Source organism: Pseudophryne corroboree, chromosome 5 (genome assembly GCF_028390025.1).
Source record: "Pseudophryne corroboree isolate aPseCor3 chromosome 5, aPseCor3.hap2, whole genome shotgun sequence".
NCBI classification, from domain to species: Eukaryota; Metazoa; Chordata; class Amphibia; order Anura; family Myobatrachidae; genus Pseudophryne; species Pseudophryne corroboree.
In genome coordinates, this window is record NC_086448.1 from 344,024,861 (window position 1) to 344,040,481 (window position 15,621).

Sequence of the window (15,621 nt, forward strand, 5' to 3'; positions counted from 1 at the left end):
GGATAATTTAGCAATGTTACTGTACCGTATTCTACCAAGATGTGCGTAGGTGCGCATCACAGATTCAATTCAGTGATGGTTCCATCATAACCCCACGCATTCTGCAGCTGCGCAGGATTCCAACCATTACTGTAAATCTTGCTTGTATTTTGCTTGAGATGTGAGCTAAAACAGTTCCCCGCATGGAATTGCGTTCCCCTCTTACTATTTATTAATATAATCCTACTTAAGTGATGAGTCTTTGTTTACTTTAAGTTTTTTATTGTATTGGGCTGTATAAGTAAAGTGTATATTTTTTTTCTACATTTTCATTGTTCCAGTGTTTGAAAATATATAGATGTAGTTTCAAATTACATTGTTACATTTCCAGTTTATGCTACAAGCTAATAGTTTTGTTGCGCTATGTCTATAGTATATAGATGGGTTTTTTTTATTTGGTAAGGTATTTGCTGTTTAATAGTTATGTATGTGTGTTTATTTTATAATTTTATTTTTACTAAACCATTAACAGATATGTTCTTTTACATAAATCGCTAAAATGCATTTGACATGTCCTCTTACCCTGAATGATCACTGCATGCATCTGTGTATGTCTGTTCTGCCTGCCACTAATTGCTTTGCAGAATCCCAGACCGAAAAAGAGCTAAATGGATTAGTACAGTAGCATTTACCTGAACTGTTTCCTGGCCTAATATTTACACTTCTCAATTGCACAGGACTCTTTAGCAGAAGTGGAGGACAAGTATAAGAAAGCCATGGTATCCAACGCTCAGCTTGATAATGAAAAAAGCAATCTTGTATATCAAGTGGACACATTAAAAGACGTCATTGAGGAAATGGAGGAACAGATGGCAGAGTATCATAGAGAAAATGAAGATAAGACAAAGGTATTTTGGAATTATGTTCTTTTTTTCTTACAATATCTTTATAACTACATAAATGACTGTTTTGCCACACCTTAAAAAGAATACAATCACCAAGTGCTATGATGCTTTAGAATAGAACTTGAGTAAGGCCAGGTACACATCAGTCCTACCGGCAACCTTGCTGATGGTTAGAATGAATTCCCTTTGTTCCAGACCATGTAAGATTGTCGGTACGCACCGCCCAATGTAATGAACGACATCTCGTGCTGTCCTTCACTAACATGCACAGCGCCGCATACGATATCTTCCAGTTGGCTGTGCAGCATGGCCAACCAGAAGATATTCGCAGGCGAGTCGCAGGACTGTGCAATCGGGCATACACACTAGGCGATATGCACGATTTGTAGTTCTGATACAGCAAATCGTGCCAATATCGCTTTAGTGTGTACTCGGCCTGGCAGTTGTAATTGCTTCTCAATTTGAATACAGTTAGTATAAAATACTTTTGACAGCAACATTAATCCATGTTTGTGCTTTAGAAAATTCACTTAATTCCCATAAAGACTAATAAAATCAATGTGAGCTAGAGTTCATGAGATAAACTTTGTATGGTTAGTTACAAAAGTGTCTGAGCATTCTCCTGCCATTGTTAGAAGTTACCCATTCAAAAGATGGCTCTCATCACTATATTTTGTACAAACATCTAAAAAGATGAATACTGCATATTTTAGACTGCCATAACAAAAAACAATGTAACATGTTTATGTATATGTTGTGTGCTCTGCTAACTACTTAAGGGTGTATTCGATTGTAGTCTGAACTGCCGTCTAGTCGGAAAGACGGCAGTTTCCGACTTTTTTAGGTTGAATCATAATTCAATGGGGCTGCCATTTTTCCGACTTATCGGAAAACACGTGGATCGGCGGATTAGCCACGGATCCACGTGTTTTGACGGATTTGTGGCCAAATCCGACAATGTCAATCCGACTTTAAAAAAAGTTGGATTGGTATTGTCGAAAACGGGCAGAGCCAGTCAGATTTGCCCGCAAATTGAATACTGCATTGTCGGGTCGATCAGACATGTATTGAATAGACCCAGTAATGTGTATGCTTCACTTGTATATCTAAATAAAAGAAAGGTTGAAGATTAACAACCCATCCCCTGGTCAATCCAGCACAATACTATGAAAGGTAGATGGAGGCATTGCGGTGAAAAAATGTCTCAAGAGAAAAAGGAGTGCGGAATAAAATAGAAGAGGTCCATAACAAACTTCTAAATAAGTGTATATCCAAAATATCCAGTTTATTACTAAATGAAAAAGTAGAAGTACTACTGTGTGACATATGTAAACAAAAGATTCAGACTGCAATAAACTGATTAAAGTTACTTGTGGCGGGGGGGCATGGCCACGGCGGCAAGTGGGTAGGAGGTGAGTGGAGAGAGCTCCCGGGACACTCATCCTGAGAGACCCATCCTGTGCCCGGTTCCCGCAGTGCTCACCTGCGCAGCCCAGATACTGCTGCCTCCGGAGGTGCCGTGTATTCTGTTCCCTGCCCGCTGATTCACCTGCGGCGGTCTCCCTGTCTGTGCGGCCTGACTGGCTGCGTAGCGCCGTGGACCCACGTGACTTCCTGCGTCTCCCTGCTTGGAGCCCTGACTGCAGGGCCTGAGGCAGACGGCCTGTATTCGGCTGGCATTGAGTGGGGGAGTGTGAGTCCCTGCTGATATGAGTCTCCGGAGGCTTGCTTACATAGCACCATCTCCTGCTTGTTAGTGTGGGTGAGGGAGAGGCGTAGAAGGGCGGCGGCCATCTTTGCCCTTGTTGTATGGGAGTGGGCTCACCTGCCAACCCACAATATCAGAGTACTGTTACCACTTGTCTGCTATTAGTCTACACACCATACACCTGCAGCTGCCAAGCTGGAAAAGTATGCCAGAAACTCTGCAGCTCAGGCTCCTGCCTCTTCTGCTGCTTGTACCCAGAGTGCATCTGGTGACTGAAGTTTCGCAAGACTCCCCTGCTATTAATGCACCCTCGCCTCAAGTGTCTCTCCAGCAAGTGTTAAAAGCTATATCCAATAGTGATAAGATATTGGCCGACAAAATTGAAAAGGTGCAGTGCGATGTCTCTTTGCTCAGACAGGATGTACAACATATCCGAGAACGGGTTGGCGAAGTAAAAACGCGCGTTTCCAAAATGGAAGATGCATACAATCCGCTAAAATCTATTTTATCTTCTGTATCTCACCAAGTCTCTTCCATGCAAAACAAGCTTCTGGATATGGACGGACGCCTCCGCAGAAATAATGTGCGTTTGTTGGCTTGCTGGAGCAGGAGGAAGGTTCCTCTCCGGAGGCCTTTCTTGAAACCTGGCTGCTTGAACTGTTTGGCAGTGACTCCTTTACCCCTCATTTCACAGTGGAAAGGGTGCATAGGATTCCTTTTCGCCCTCCACTTCCTGGCGCCCCTCCTCGCACCTTTATTGTGAAATTCCTGCACTACAAAGACAGTGACTCTGTTCTACGTCTTGGATGCACTAAGGGCTCCCTGACAAGAAATGGGGTGAAAATCAGCCTTTCCGGATTTCGCTGCTGACGTCCAAAAAGACAGAGCCCAATTTGTTCCAGTGAAGCACCAGATCTTAATCTTGCCTACTCTATGTTCTTCCCATCTAAATTGCGTGTTGTTGCAGACGGTGAGACCAAATTCTTCACCTCTCCCCGGGAGGCATCTACCTGGCTAGATCACTTTGCTCAAATGGCTCCAGACTGATCCTCCTGTATACACATACTGTTATTTTTCCTCATGTGTTTTATTTCAGCTATGAATGGTGTGCCTTATATATGGTTGTCGCCATCTGTATGATGATCCGCATAGCATTTAACTTTCCTCTGGTTGCCCTTTCTTCCACTAAGAAATAATGCATGTTCTGGGCTTCTTTTCTATTTTTGGGGAACCGGGTGTCTGTTTACTGTTCATTACCTGTCCCCGGTGGGCTCCCTTGCATTGGTGGTCATATATATTCATTGCCTTCATATAGTTCCTTTTAACTTTTTTAGTAGCTGTCCCATGTAGTGATTGGTATTGGATTTCTGCATTCTTTTGCCATGGATAGCTACTGATTAGTTCAGCAACTATTTGCTGTATTTTGTTGAAGTTAGGGTGTCAAGTATGCAGCGGTTGAGGGAGGTATATGGGGTGGGGGGTTCTTTTAAAGGTTTTTGGTATTTTACAATTTTATTATTTTATATTCTGTATATCACGCAATGGATAATGTATAATATGTCTGGGTTTGCTTATGCCCATATTTCTCAGCAATGTACACATATGGACGTTGGGATGGATCCTGTGCCTCGGCTTCTGTATATCGTTCACTCTTAGGAACCCTAGCTTTAGGGCTGGTTTCCTAAGCGGCTGTTAAAATGGGGTGATAGTCACCCTATGTGGCAAAGCAAAAAACGATATATAAACAGCGCTAACCAGGTGCTAATGTAAAACACTGTGTGCAAATTTAATGAACAATAAAATACACATAAATAAAATCAAAATAGAAAAGCCTCAAATGTTTGTCTTATGACCATAATAATTGTCCATGGACATCTCTATCGGCCAGGTAACGGATGTAAAGGTTCCAATATTATTTCAAACAATGGCCAAGCAGGGATAACCAATTTATAGTTACCAGATTCCAAGTGGTGAAAAAGCCGGGTATTCCATCTAGCAAGGTAAGTGATACTTCTGTCCTACGCCAGTGTCAGTGGTGATTCTCCCCTTTTATTAAACGTCCACAATGATGGATTCTGGTTAGGTACCCGGATGGATGAATATTGGATGGGTCAGAGCTCTGACAACCACTATGGGTGATCCCAAGTATTAGTGTCCAAAAAGGTGGAAGACGAATGGATGACAGTTCTGTGGACCGCTGCAGATGGTGTCAATCGCTTGCCTGGCGATGTCCTGGTCTTATGCTGGCATACTAACGCGTTTCGCTGTCAATTTGGCAGCTTTATCAAAGGTGATCTACTAGACGCATAATGCCCTTTTATATAGGGGACTTGATTACAAGAACAATTAGCAACTGGACAAACTTATTAACATAAATACACTGCTCAAAAAAATAAAGGGAACACTAAAATAACACATCCTAGATCTGAATGAATGAAATATTCTTATTAAATACTTTGTTCTTTACATAGTTGAATGTGCGGACAACAAAATCACACAAAAATTATCAATGGAAATCAAATTTATTAACCCATGGAGGTCTGGATTTGGAGTCACACTCAAAATTAAAGTGGAAAAACACACTACAGGCTGATCTAACTTTGATGTAATGTCCTTAAAACAAGTCAAAATGAGGCTCAGTAGTGTGTGTGGCCTCCACGTGCCTGTATGACCTCCCTACAACGCCTGGGCATGCTCCTGATGAGGTGGCGGATGGTCTCCTGAGGGATCTCCTCCCAGACCTGGACTAAAGCATCCGCCAACTCCTGGACAGTCTGTGGTGCAACGTGGCGTTGGTGGATGGAGCGAGACATGATGTCCCAAATGTGCTCAATTGGATTCAGGTCTGGGGAACGGGCGGGCCAGTCCATAGCATCAGTGCCTTCGTCTTGCAGGAACTGCTGACACACTCCAGCCACATGAGGTCTAGCATTGTCTTGCATTAGGAGGAACCCAGGGCCAACCGCACCAGCATATGGTCTCACAAGGGGTCTGAGGATCTCATCTCTGTACCTAATGGCAGTCTGGCTACCTCTGGCGAGCACATGGAGGGTTGTGCGGCCTCCCAAAGAAATGCCACCCCACACCATTACTGACCCACTGCCAAACCGGTCATGCTGGAGGATGTTGCAGGCAGCAGAACGCTCTCCTTGGCGTCTCCAGACTCTGTCATGTCTGTCACATGTGCTCAGTGAGAACCTGCTTTCATCTGTGAAGAGCACAGGGCGCCAGTGGCGAATTTGCCAATCTTGGTGTTCTCTGGCAAATGGCAAACGTCCTGCACAGTGTTGGGCTGTAAGCATAACCCCCACCTGTGGACGTCGGGCCCTCATACCACCCTCATGGAGTCTGTTTCTGATCGTTTGAGTAGACACATGCACATTTGTGGCTTGCTGGAGGTCATTTTGCAGGGCTCTGGCAGTGCTCCTCCTGTTCCTCCTTGCACAAAGGCGGAGGTAGCGGTCCTGCTGCTGGGTTGTTGCCCTCCTACGGCCTCCTCCACGTCTCCTGATGTACTGGCCTGTCTCCTGGTAGCGCCTCCATGCTCTGGACACTACGCTGACAGACACAGCAAACCTTCTTGCATTGATGTGCCATCCTGGATGAGCTGCACTACCTGAGCCACTTGTGTGGGTTGTAGACTCCGTCTCATGCTACCACTAGAGTGAAAGCACCGCCAGCTTTCAAAAGTGACCAAAACATCAGCCAGAAAGCATAGGAGCTGAGAAGTGGTCTGTGGTCACCACCTGCAGAACAACTCCTTTGTTGGGGGTGTCTAGCTAATTGCCTATAATTTCCACCTGTTGTCTATTTCATTTGCACAACAGCATGTGAAATTGATTGTCAATCAGTGTTGCTTCCTAAGTGGACAGTTTGATTTCACAGAAGTGTGATTGTGTGTTGTTTAAGTGTTCCCTTTATTTTTTTTTGAGCAGTGTATATCCAAAACAATCTCAAATTCTATAGAAAGCAGCAGGAAGACAAACCATATATTACTCTTCTTTTAAAATAAAAAAACGAAGCTTGTAAACTATAAAATAAAAATGTATTTCTCAGTATAATATAAAACACGATCACGTGGTCACCTTCACAGAGCGCCGTCATTGGTAGTGTCAACAACAACCTAGGTTGCTGTGACGACCATGGATCTCTCTGGCCCAAACTTCCGTGTCACATGATAAACGCCTATGCCCTTATTTGGGCTTCCGGTAACGTCATGTTTCCGGTCACGTGACCCCACCCCGCTCCCCATCAATAGAATTGGCCACGTCGTCGGACGACGGCTAACAGCGGGACAAACATTATAAATGCGTGTCTCCTATGCCCCTATTAGGGCATCCGATGATGTCATGTTTCCGGTCACGTGACCACATCCCACTCTTTATCAAAGGACATGGTCAGGTGATCGGACGGCGTAAACAGAGGGGAAAACACTATAGATACGTGTCTCCGGCCATGTGACCACACCTCATTATTCAACAATGAACATGGCCACGTGACCGGACGGCAGCTCACAACAGGGCAGATATTATAGCTCCCTCTAATGGTACACAATCAATTTATCCGGTCACATGACGTTTACATTTCTATACACTGATAACATGTCACAATCACGTAATCCTCACCTAGGGATAATTTAAAACAAAAGAAATAATCTTAATTTCTCTGACGTCCTAGTGGATGCTGGGGACTCCGTAAGGACCATGGGGAATAGCGGCTCCGCAGGAGTCTGGGCACAAAAGTAAAGCTTTAGGACTACCTGGTGTGCACTGGCTCCTCCCCCTATGACCCTCCTCCAAGCCTCAGTTAGATTTTTGTGCCCGAACGAGAAGGGTGCACACTAGGTGGCTCTCCTGAGCTGCTTAGTGAAAAGTTTAGTTTTAGGTTTTTTATTTTCAGTGAGACCTGCTGGCAACAGGCTCACTGCATCGAGGGACTAAGGGGAGAAGAAGCGAACTCACCTGCGTGCAGAGTGGATTGGGCTTCTTAGGCTACTGGACACCATTAGCTCCAGAGGGATCGAACACAGGCCCAGCCATGGAGTCCGGTCCCAGAGCCGCGCCGCCGGCCCCCTTACAGAGCCAGAAGCAAGAAGAGGTCCGGAAAATCGGCGGCAGAAGACATCCTGTCTTCACCAAGGTAGCGCACAGCACTGCAGCTGTGCGCCATTGCTCCTCAGCACACTTCACACTTCGGTCACTGAGGGTGCAGGGCGCTAGGGGGGGGCGCCCTGAGCAGCAATAAAAACACCTTGGCTGGCGAAAATACATCACATATAGCCCCCAGGGCTATATGGATGAATTTTAACCCCTGCCAGAATACACAGAAAAACGGGAGATAAGGCCGCCGAGAAGGGGGCGGAGCCTATCTCCTCAGCACACTGGCGCCATTTTCCCTCACAGCTCCGTTGGAGGGAAGCTCCCTGGCTCTCCCCTGCAGTCACTACACTACAGAAAGGGTTAAAAAAGAGAGGGGGGCACTAATTAGGCGCAGTATTAAAAATACAGCAGCTATAAGGGGAAAAACACTTATATAAGGTTATCCCTGTATATATATATATATAGCGCTCTGGTGTGTGCTGGCAAACTCTCCCTCTGTCTCCCCAAAGGGCTAGTGGGGTCCTGTCCTCTATCAGAGCATTCCCTGTGTGTGTGCTGTGTGTCGGTACGTTTGTGTCGACATGTATGAGGAGGAAAATGATGTGGAGACGGAGCAAATTGCCTGTAATAGTGATGTCACCCCCTAGGGGGTCGACACCTGAGTGGATGAACTGTTGGAAGGAATTACGTGACAGTGTCAGCTCTGTATAAAAGACAGTGGTTGACATGAGACAGCCGGCTACTCAGCTTGTGCCTGTCCAGACGTCTCATAGGCCGTCAGGGGCTCTAAAGCGCCCGTTACCTCAGATGTCAGATACAGACGCCGACACGGATACTGACTCCAGTGTCGACGGTGAAGAGACAAATGTGACTTCCAGTAGGGCCACACGTTACATGATTGAGGCAATGAAAAATGTTTTACACATTTCTGATAATACGAGTACCACCAAAAAGGGGTATTATGTTCGGTGAGGAAAAACTACCTGTAGTTTTCCTGAATCTGAGAAATTAAATGAGGTGTGTGATGATGCGTGGGTTTCCCCCGATAACAACTGATAATTTCTAAAATGTTATTGGCATTATATCCTTTCCCGCCAGAGGTTAGGGTGCGTTGGGAAACACCCCCTAGGGTGGGTAAAGCGCTCACACGCTTGTAAGAACAAGGGCTCTACCCTCTCCTGAGATGGCCGCCCTTAAGGATCCTGCTGATAGAAAGCAGGAGGGTATCCTAAAATGTATTTACACACATACTGGTGTTATACTGCGACCAGCAATCGCCTCAGCCTGGATGTGCAGTGCTGGGTTGGCGTGGTCGGATTCCCTGACTGAAAATATTGATACCCTAGATAGGGACAGTATATTATTGCCTATAGAGCATTTAAAAGATGCATTTCTATATATGCGTGATGCACAGCGGAATATTTGCCGACTGGCATCAAGTGTAAGTGCGTTGTCCATTTCTGCCAGAAGAGGGTTATGGACACGACAGTGGTCAGGTGATGCGGATTCCAAACGGCATTTGGAAGTATTGCCTTATAAAGGGGAGGAGTTATTTGGGGTCGGTCTTTCAGACCTGGTGGCCACGGCAACAGCTGGGAAATCCACGTTTGTACCCCAGGTCGCCTCTCAACATAAGAAGACGCCGTATTATCAGGCGCAGTCCTTTCGTTCCCAGAAGGGCAAGCGGGCAAAAGGTTCCTCATTTCTGCCCCGTGACAGAGGGAGAGGAAAAAGGCTGCAGAAATCAGCCAGTTCCCAGGAACAGAAGCCCTCTCCCGCCTCTGCCAAGCCCTCAGCATGACGCTGGGGCTTTACAAGCAGACTCAGGCACGGTGGGGGCCCGTCTCAATGAATTTCAGCGCGCAGTGGGCTCACTCGCAAGTAGACCCCTGGATCCTTCAGGTGATATCTCAGGGGTACAAATTGGAATTCGAGACGTCTCCCCCTCGCCGTTTTCCTAAAGTCGGCTTTACCGACGTCTCCCTCTGACAGGGAGGCAGTTTTGGAAGCCATTCACAAGCTGTATTCCCAGCAGGTGATAATCAAGATACCCCTCCTGCAACAGGGAACGGGGTATTATTCCACACTGTTGTGGTACCGAAGCCGGATGGCTCGGTGAGACCGATTCTAAATCTAAAATCTTTGAACACTTACATACGGAGGTTCAAATTCAAGATGGAGTCACTCAGAGCAGTGATTGCGAACCTGGAAGAAGGGGACTACATGATGTCTTGGGACATCAAGGATGCTTACCTTCATGTCCCAATTTACCCTTTTCACCAAGGGTACCTCAGGTTTGTGGTACAGAACTGTCACTATCAGTTTCAGACGCTGCCGTTTGGATGGTCCACGGCACCCCGGGTCTTTACCAAGGTAACGGCCGAAATGATGATACTCCTTCGAAGGAAGGGATTTTTAGTTATCCCTTACTTGGACGATCTCCTGATAAGGGTAAGATCCAGAGAACAGTTGGAGGTCGGTGTAGCACTATCTCAGGTAGTGTTGCGGCAGCACGGTTGGATTCTCAATATTCCAAAATCGCAGCTGGTTCCGACGACTCGTCTTCTGTTCCTAGGGATGATCCTGGACACAGTCCAGAAAAAGGTGTTTCTCCCGGAGGAGAAAGCCAAGGAGTTATCCGAGCTAGTCAGGAACCTCCTAAAACCGAGCCAAGTCTCAGTGCATCAATGCACAAGGGTTCTGGGAAAAATGGTGGCTTCCTACGAAGCAATCCCATTCGGCAGATTCCACGCAAGAACTTTCCAGTGGGACCTGCTGGACAAATGGTCCGGGTCGCATCTTCAGATGCATCAGCGGATAACCCTGTCACCAAGGACAAGGGTGTCCCTCCTGTGGTGGTTGCAGAGTGCTCATCTTCTAGAGGGCCGCAGATTCGGCATTCAGGACTGGGTCCTGGTGACCACGGATGCCAGCCTGCGAGGCTGGGGAGCAGTCACACAGGGAAGGAATTTCCAGGGCTTATGGTCAAGCCTGGAGACATCACTTCACATAAATATCCTGAAGCTAAGGGCCATTTCCAATGCTCTAAGCTTAGCAAGACCTCTGCTTCAAGGTCAGCCGGTGTTGATCCAGTCGGACAACATCACGGCAGTCACCCACGTAAACAGACAGGGTGGCACAAGAAGCAGGAGGGCAATGGCAGAAGCTGCAAGGATTCTTCGCTGGGCGGAAAATCATGTGATAGCACTGTCAGCAGTGTTCATTCCGGGAATGGACAACTGGGAAGCAGACTTCCTCAGCAGACGCTCTGGTAACACCGTGGGTGTACCGGTCAGTGTATGTGTTCCATCCTCTGCCTCTCATACACAAGGTACTGAGAATTATAAGATGGAGAGGAGTAAGCACTATATTCGTGGCTCCGGATTGGCCAAGAAGGACTTGGTAACCGGAACTTCAAGAGATGCTCACGGAGGATCCGTGGCCTCTACCTCTAAGAAGGGACCTGCTCCAGCAAGGACCCTGTCTGTTCCAAGACTTACCGCGGCTGCGTTTGACGGCATGGCGGTTGAACGCCGGATCCTGAAGGAAAAAGGCATTCCGGATGAAGTCATCCCTATCCTGATCAAAGCCAGGAAGGATGTAACCGCAAAACATTATCACCGCATTTGGCGAAAATATGTTGCGTGGTGCGAGGCCAGTAAGGCCCGACGGAGGAATTTCAACTGGGTCGATTCCTACATTTCCTGCAAACAGGAGTGTCTATGGGCCTGAAATTGGGGTCCATTAAGGTTCAAATTTCGGCCCTGTCAATTTTCTTCCAAAAAGAACTAGCTTCAGTCCCTGAAGTTCAGACGTTTGTAAAAGGGGTACTGTATATACAGCCTCCTTTTGTGCCTCCAGTGGCACCTTGGGATCTCAATGTAGTTTTGGGTTCCAAAAGTCACATTGGTTTGAACCACTTAAATCTGTGGAGTTAAAATATCTCACATGGAAGGTGGTCATGCTGTTGGCCCTGGCCTGGGCCAGGCGCGTGTCAGAATTGGCGGCTTTATCCTGTAAAAGCCCTTATCTGATTTTCCATTCGGACAGGGCGGAATTGAGGACTCGTCCTCAGTTTCTCCCTAAGGTGGTTTCAGCGTTTCACCTGAACCAACCTATGGTGGTGCCTGCGGCTACTAGGGACTTGGAGGACTCCAAGTTGCTAGACGTTGTCAGGGCCCTGAAAATATATGTTTCCAGGACGGCTGGAGTCAGAAAATCTGACTCGCTGTTTATCCTGTATGCACCCAACAAGCTGGGTGCTCCTGCTTCTAAGCAGACTATTGCTCGTTGGATTTGTAGTACAATTCAGCTTGCACATTCTGTGGCAGGCCTGCCACAGCCAAAAATCTGTAAATGCCCACTCCACAAGGGAGGTGGGCTCATCTTGGGCGGCTGCCCGAGGGGTCTCGGCTTTACAACTTTGCCGAGCAGCTACTTGGTCAGGAGCAAATACGTTTGTAAAATTCTATAAATTTGATACCCTGGCTGAGGAGGACCTGGAGTTCTCTCATTTGGTGCTGCAGATTCATCCGCACTCTCCCGCCCGTTTGGGAGCTTTGGTATAATCCCCATGGTCCTTACGGAGTCCCCAGCATCCACTAGGACGTCAGAGAAAATAAGAATTTAGTTACCGATAATTCTATTTCTCGTAGTCCGTAGTGGATGCTGGGCGCCCATCCCAAGTGCGGATTGTCTGCAATACTGGTACATAGTTATTGTTACCAAAAATCGGGTTATTGCTGTAGTGAGCCATCTTTTCTAGAGGCTCCTCTGTTATCATGCTGTTAACTGGGTTTAGATCACAAGTTATACGGTGTGATTGGTGTGGCTGGTATGAGTCTTACCCGGGATTCAAAATCCTTCCTTATTGTGTACGCTCGTCCGGGCACAGTATCCTAACTGAGGCTTGGAGGAGGGTCATAGGGGGAGGAGCCAGTGCACACCAGGTAGTCCTAAAGCTTTACTTTTGTGCCCAGACTCCTGCGGAGCCGCTATTCCCCATGGTCCTTACGGAGTCCCCAGCATCCACTACGGACTACGAGAAATAGAATTATCGGTAAGTAAATTCTTATTATTTAATATATAGATGATAATACCCACTTATCTTTTAAGTAATGTTTAAGATCTAAATACAAACAAATGACCAAACCAGATCTCACAGTCACATGACCCTAGCTCCCAGAGTAAAATTTTGGCTATTAATGTAAAACAGGAAACCATCAGTTATAACCATCTATATCAAAATATATGTATAACTTTATCAAACTTAATTATCAAGTATAGGTATCCTAAAATGATTAAGGTAATTCTGCTTAGTGTATATATATATATTAGTACAAAAGGGAGAAGGGCAGAACAATACTAACTGGAGGAGGATTTAAAAAAAAGGGGGGGGGGGGGAAGAAACACTGTCAAAAGATAAAATGTATCATAAAACTGAATTAAGTTCTATTGCTTCATTGAGACCATAAGGATGGAGGGAGTTAAGCTTAAATATCCAAAAAATCTCTTGTTTACAGAGGATTCTGAACCTATCTCCTCGTTTGGTTTTTACAATCTGCTCTTGTTCTTAAACTGGTCAAACAATATAATCCAGATGTGGTGTGCCTCACCGAGACGCACCTGGAGGGAGGTAAAGTTATTTCTCTGCGCAAGCCATGGGTAGGCTGGACATTTCATGCCTCTTATACATCCTATTCTAGGGGGATTTCCATACCCATCAAAAAAATCAGTGCATTTTGTATTGACTTCAGTTAAAACCGATGCGCTAGACAGGTATGTTTTCCTAGACTGTAAACTTCACTCTCAAACTTTTTTCATTTTGGCGGTATATATACCACCTCCCTTTAACTATGAAGTGCTGAAACTGGCGGCCTCTTTTATAGCTCACTCCCCTGACACCCCCGTGATATGCATGGGAGATTTTAATAACCTTATGAACCAGTCTCTAGACAGGCGGAGGGAAATGTCTGATCCTGACCCGGGGAGCGGCCCTTCCGGCTTTGCTAAATTCATAGATACACTGGGCTGGATAGCTATATGGAGATATAAAAATCCAATGCTCAAACAATTCTCTTGCTTCTCAAAAACGCACCACTCCTTCTCCAGAATTGATCTTGCTCTGCCATCACCAACTCTGCTTCCCAAAATTACTGATGTCCATTATAAGGCTCGGGGGGTGTCCGATCATTCCCCCCTGTCTATGACGATGGATATAGAGCGCCAGAGGGGTGTTCTGGAAGCTTCATTCCTCTTGGCTACTTAATTTTGAAGCAAACTCTGATCTTGAGGATCTGTGGGATGGTTACTTTTCTGATAGTGTGGGTTCTACATCGACTACTATTGTCTGGGACTCTTTTAAAGCATATATGAGGGGCACCTTAATTCATCGTATAACCTCCTTAAAACTCTATTACAGAAAGAAAGAGGTTGAGTTGGCTTCTGAATGTAGGAAGCTAGAAGACCGATTTTTGTTAGATGGGCTGGTTGATGCTAGGTCTCGTTGGTACGAGGCTCAATCCACTTGGCTATCGTTTTTGAAAGAACGTAATTTGCGTAACATATTACTTCGATCTCATAATCACTATATGAACTCTGACAGGACGGGCAGCTGTCTGGCACACTTGGTTCACTATGCTCGACCTACAGTACTTCTACAGTTGCACAGCTTATTGATTCTCTTGTCAGAGAGGCCTTCTCCACCCCCGATATAGCTGATGTTTTCCTCTCATTCTATAGACATATATAGATCTCGTTTAAATTTCACAAATTTTTCTCTAGCATCCATAAGCGAATATTGGGGAAACTAGTACGATGTGGTATAGACGGGGTCCAAAGGAGCCAGTGCACTTAAAATTTCTTCAACTGGGTGTGCTGGCTCCTTCCCTCTATGCCCCCTTTCACAGGCAGTTTAGAAAAAAGTGCCCTCCAGAGAGGATGCACATCTCTACAGCTCCAGAGAGTTTTCTTCAATTTAATTTCAGTCTTTTATTTTTTTTCGGCATGCTGTCTGGGCAACAGCATACCTGCGCTGTGGGAGTTAGTGGGGGCGGGGGGGCGGTCACGGGCTCGCGAGGAGTCAGAGCCGCTTCCCCGCTGCAGGACCACCGTCCTGAGGAGCTGTTTGTTCAGCGGGCACTGCGCCTTGGCTGTCGCAGCACGCTGCACATCCCTAACACTGCCTGAAGGTGACATCAGTGGTGAGTAGGGGGGTCCCCGGTTCAAAGTGCGTCTGATCACGGACGCGATGTACGGGACCTTCCGGTTTACCCTACCGGTAAATCCTTTTCTCGTCCATAAGGGATATTAGGCGCCCTCCTCAGTGCGTGGACTTTTCTGCAGGTTCTTGTTCTCTAGTTACCTGTTCAGCGGTTGCTGTTATTGTTACCGGTTGTTATATAGTTGTGGTGTGTAAATCTCACCACCATTTGTTATCATGTTTCTTCTCTCATATATGTCCTTTCTCCTTCTGACACATATTTATCTATAACTGCCTGTGGGAGGGGGCATAGAGGGGAGGAGCCAGCACAGCCAGTTAAAGAAATTTAAAGTGCACTGGCTCCTTTGGACCCCGTCTATACCCCATCGTACTAGTTTCCTCTAATATCCCTTATGGACTACGAGAAAAGGATTTACCGGTAGGTATTAAAATCCTATTTTCTAAATTCTATAGTTTTACCAAAACGAAGCTACAGATTTCTTAGATGCCCCTATCACTGTGGACGAAGTGACCACTGCACTTGGATCTTTTCCGGGTGGTAAAGCTCCGGGAACCGATGGTATACCAGTTGAATTATATAAAAAACATTCTGTATTCTTTGTTCCTAGTTTGTTAAAACTTTTTAATGACCTCTTAGATGAAGGCATGCTTCCGGCCTCTATGTCTGAGGCCATTATTGTGGTGCTACCTAAACCTGATAAGGATCCT

At 46.1% G+C, this 15,621-nt stretch overlaps 1 protein-coding gene across 13 annotated transcripts in view; it reads left to right on the top strand.

Annotated features, from left to right (window-relative positions):
* LRRFIP2 (LRR binding FLII interacting protein 2) overlaps window positions 1–15,621 on the top strand; it is a 276,779-nt gene that overhangs the window by 201,488 nt on the left and 59,670 nt on the right. For all 13 annotated transcript variants that reach the window (XM_063922583.1, XM_063922587.1, XM_063922586.1 and 10 more), the window contains one exon: window positions 717–887. In XM_063922583.1, coding sequence (XP_063778653.1) covers window positions 717–887 — 171 coding nt within the window. The remainder of the gene's footprint in view (window positions 1–716; window positions 888–15,621) is intronic.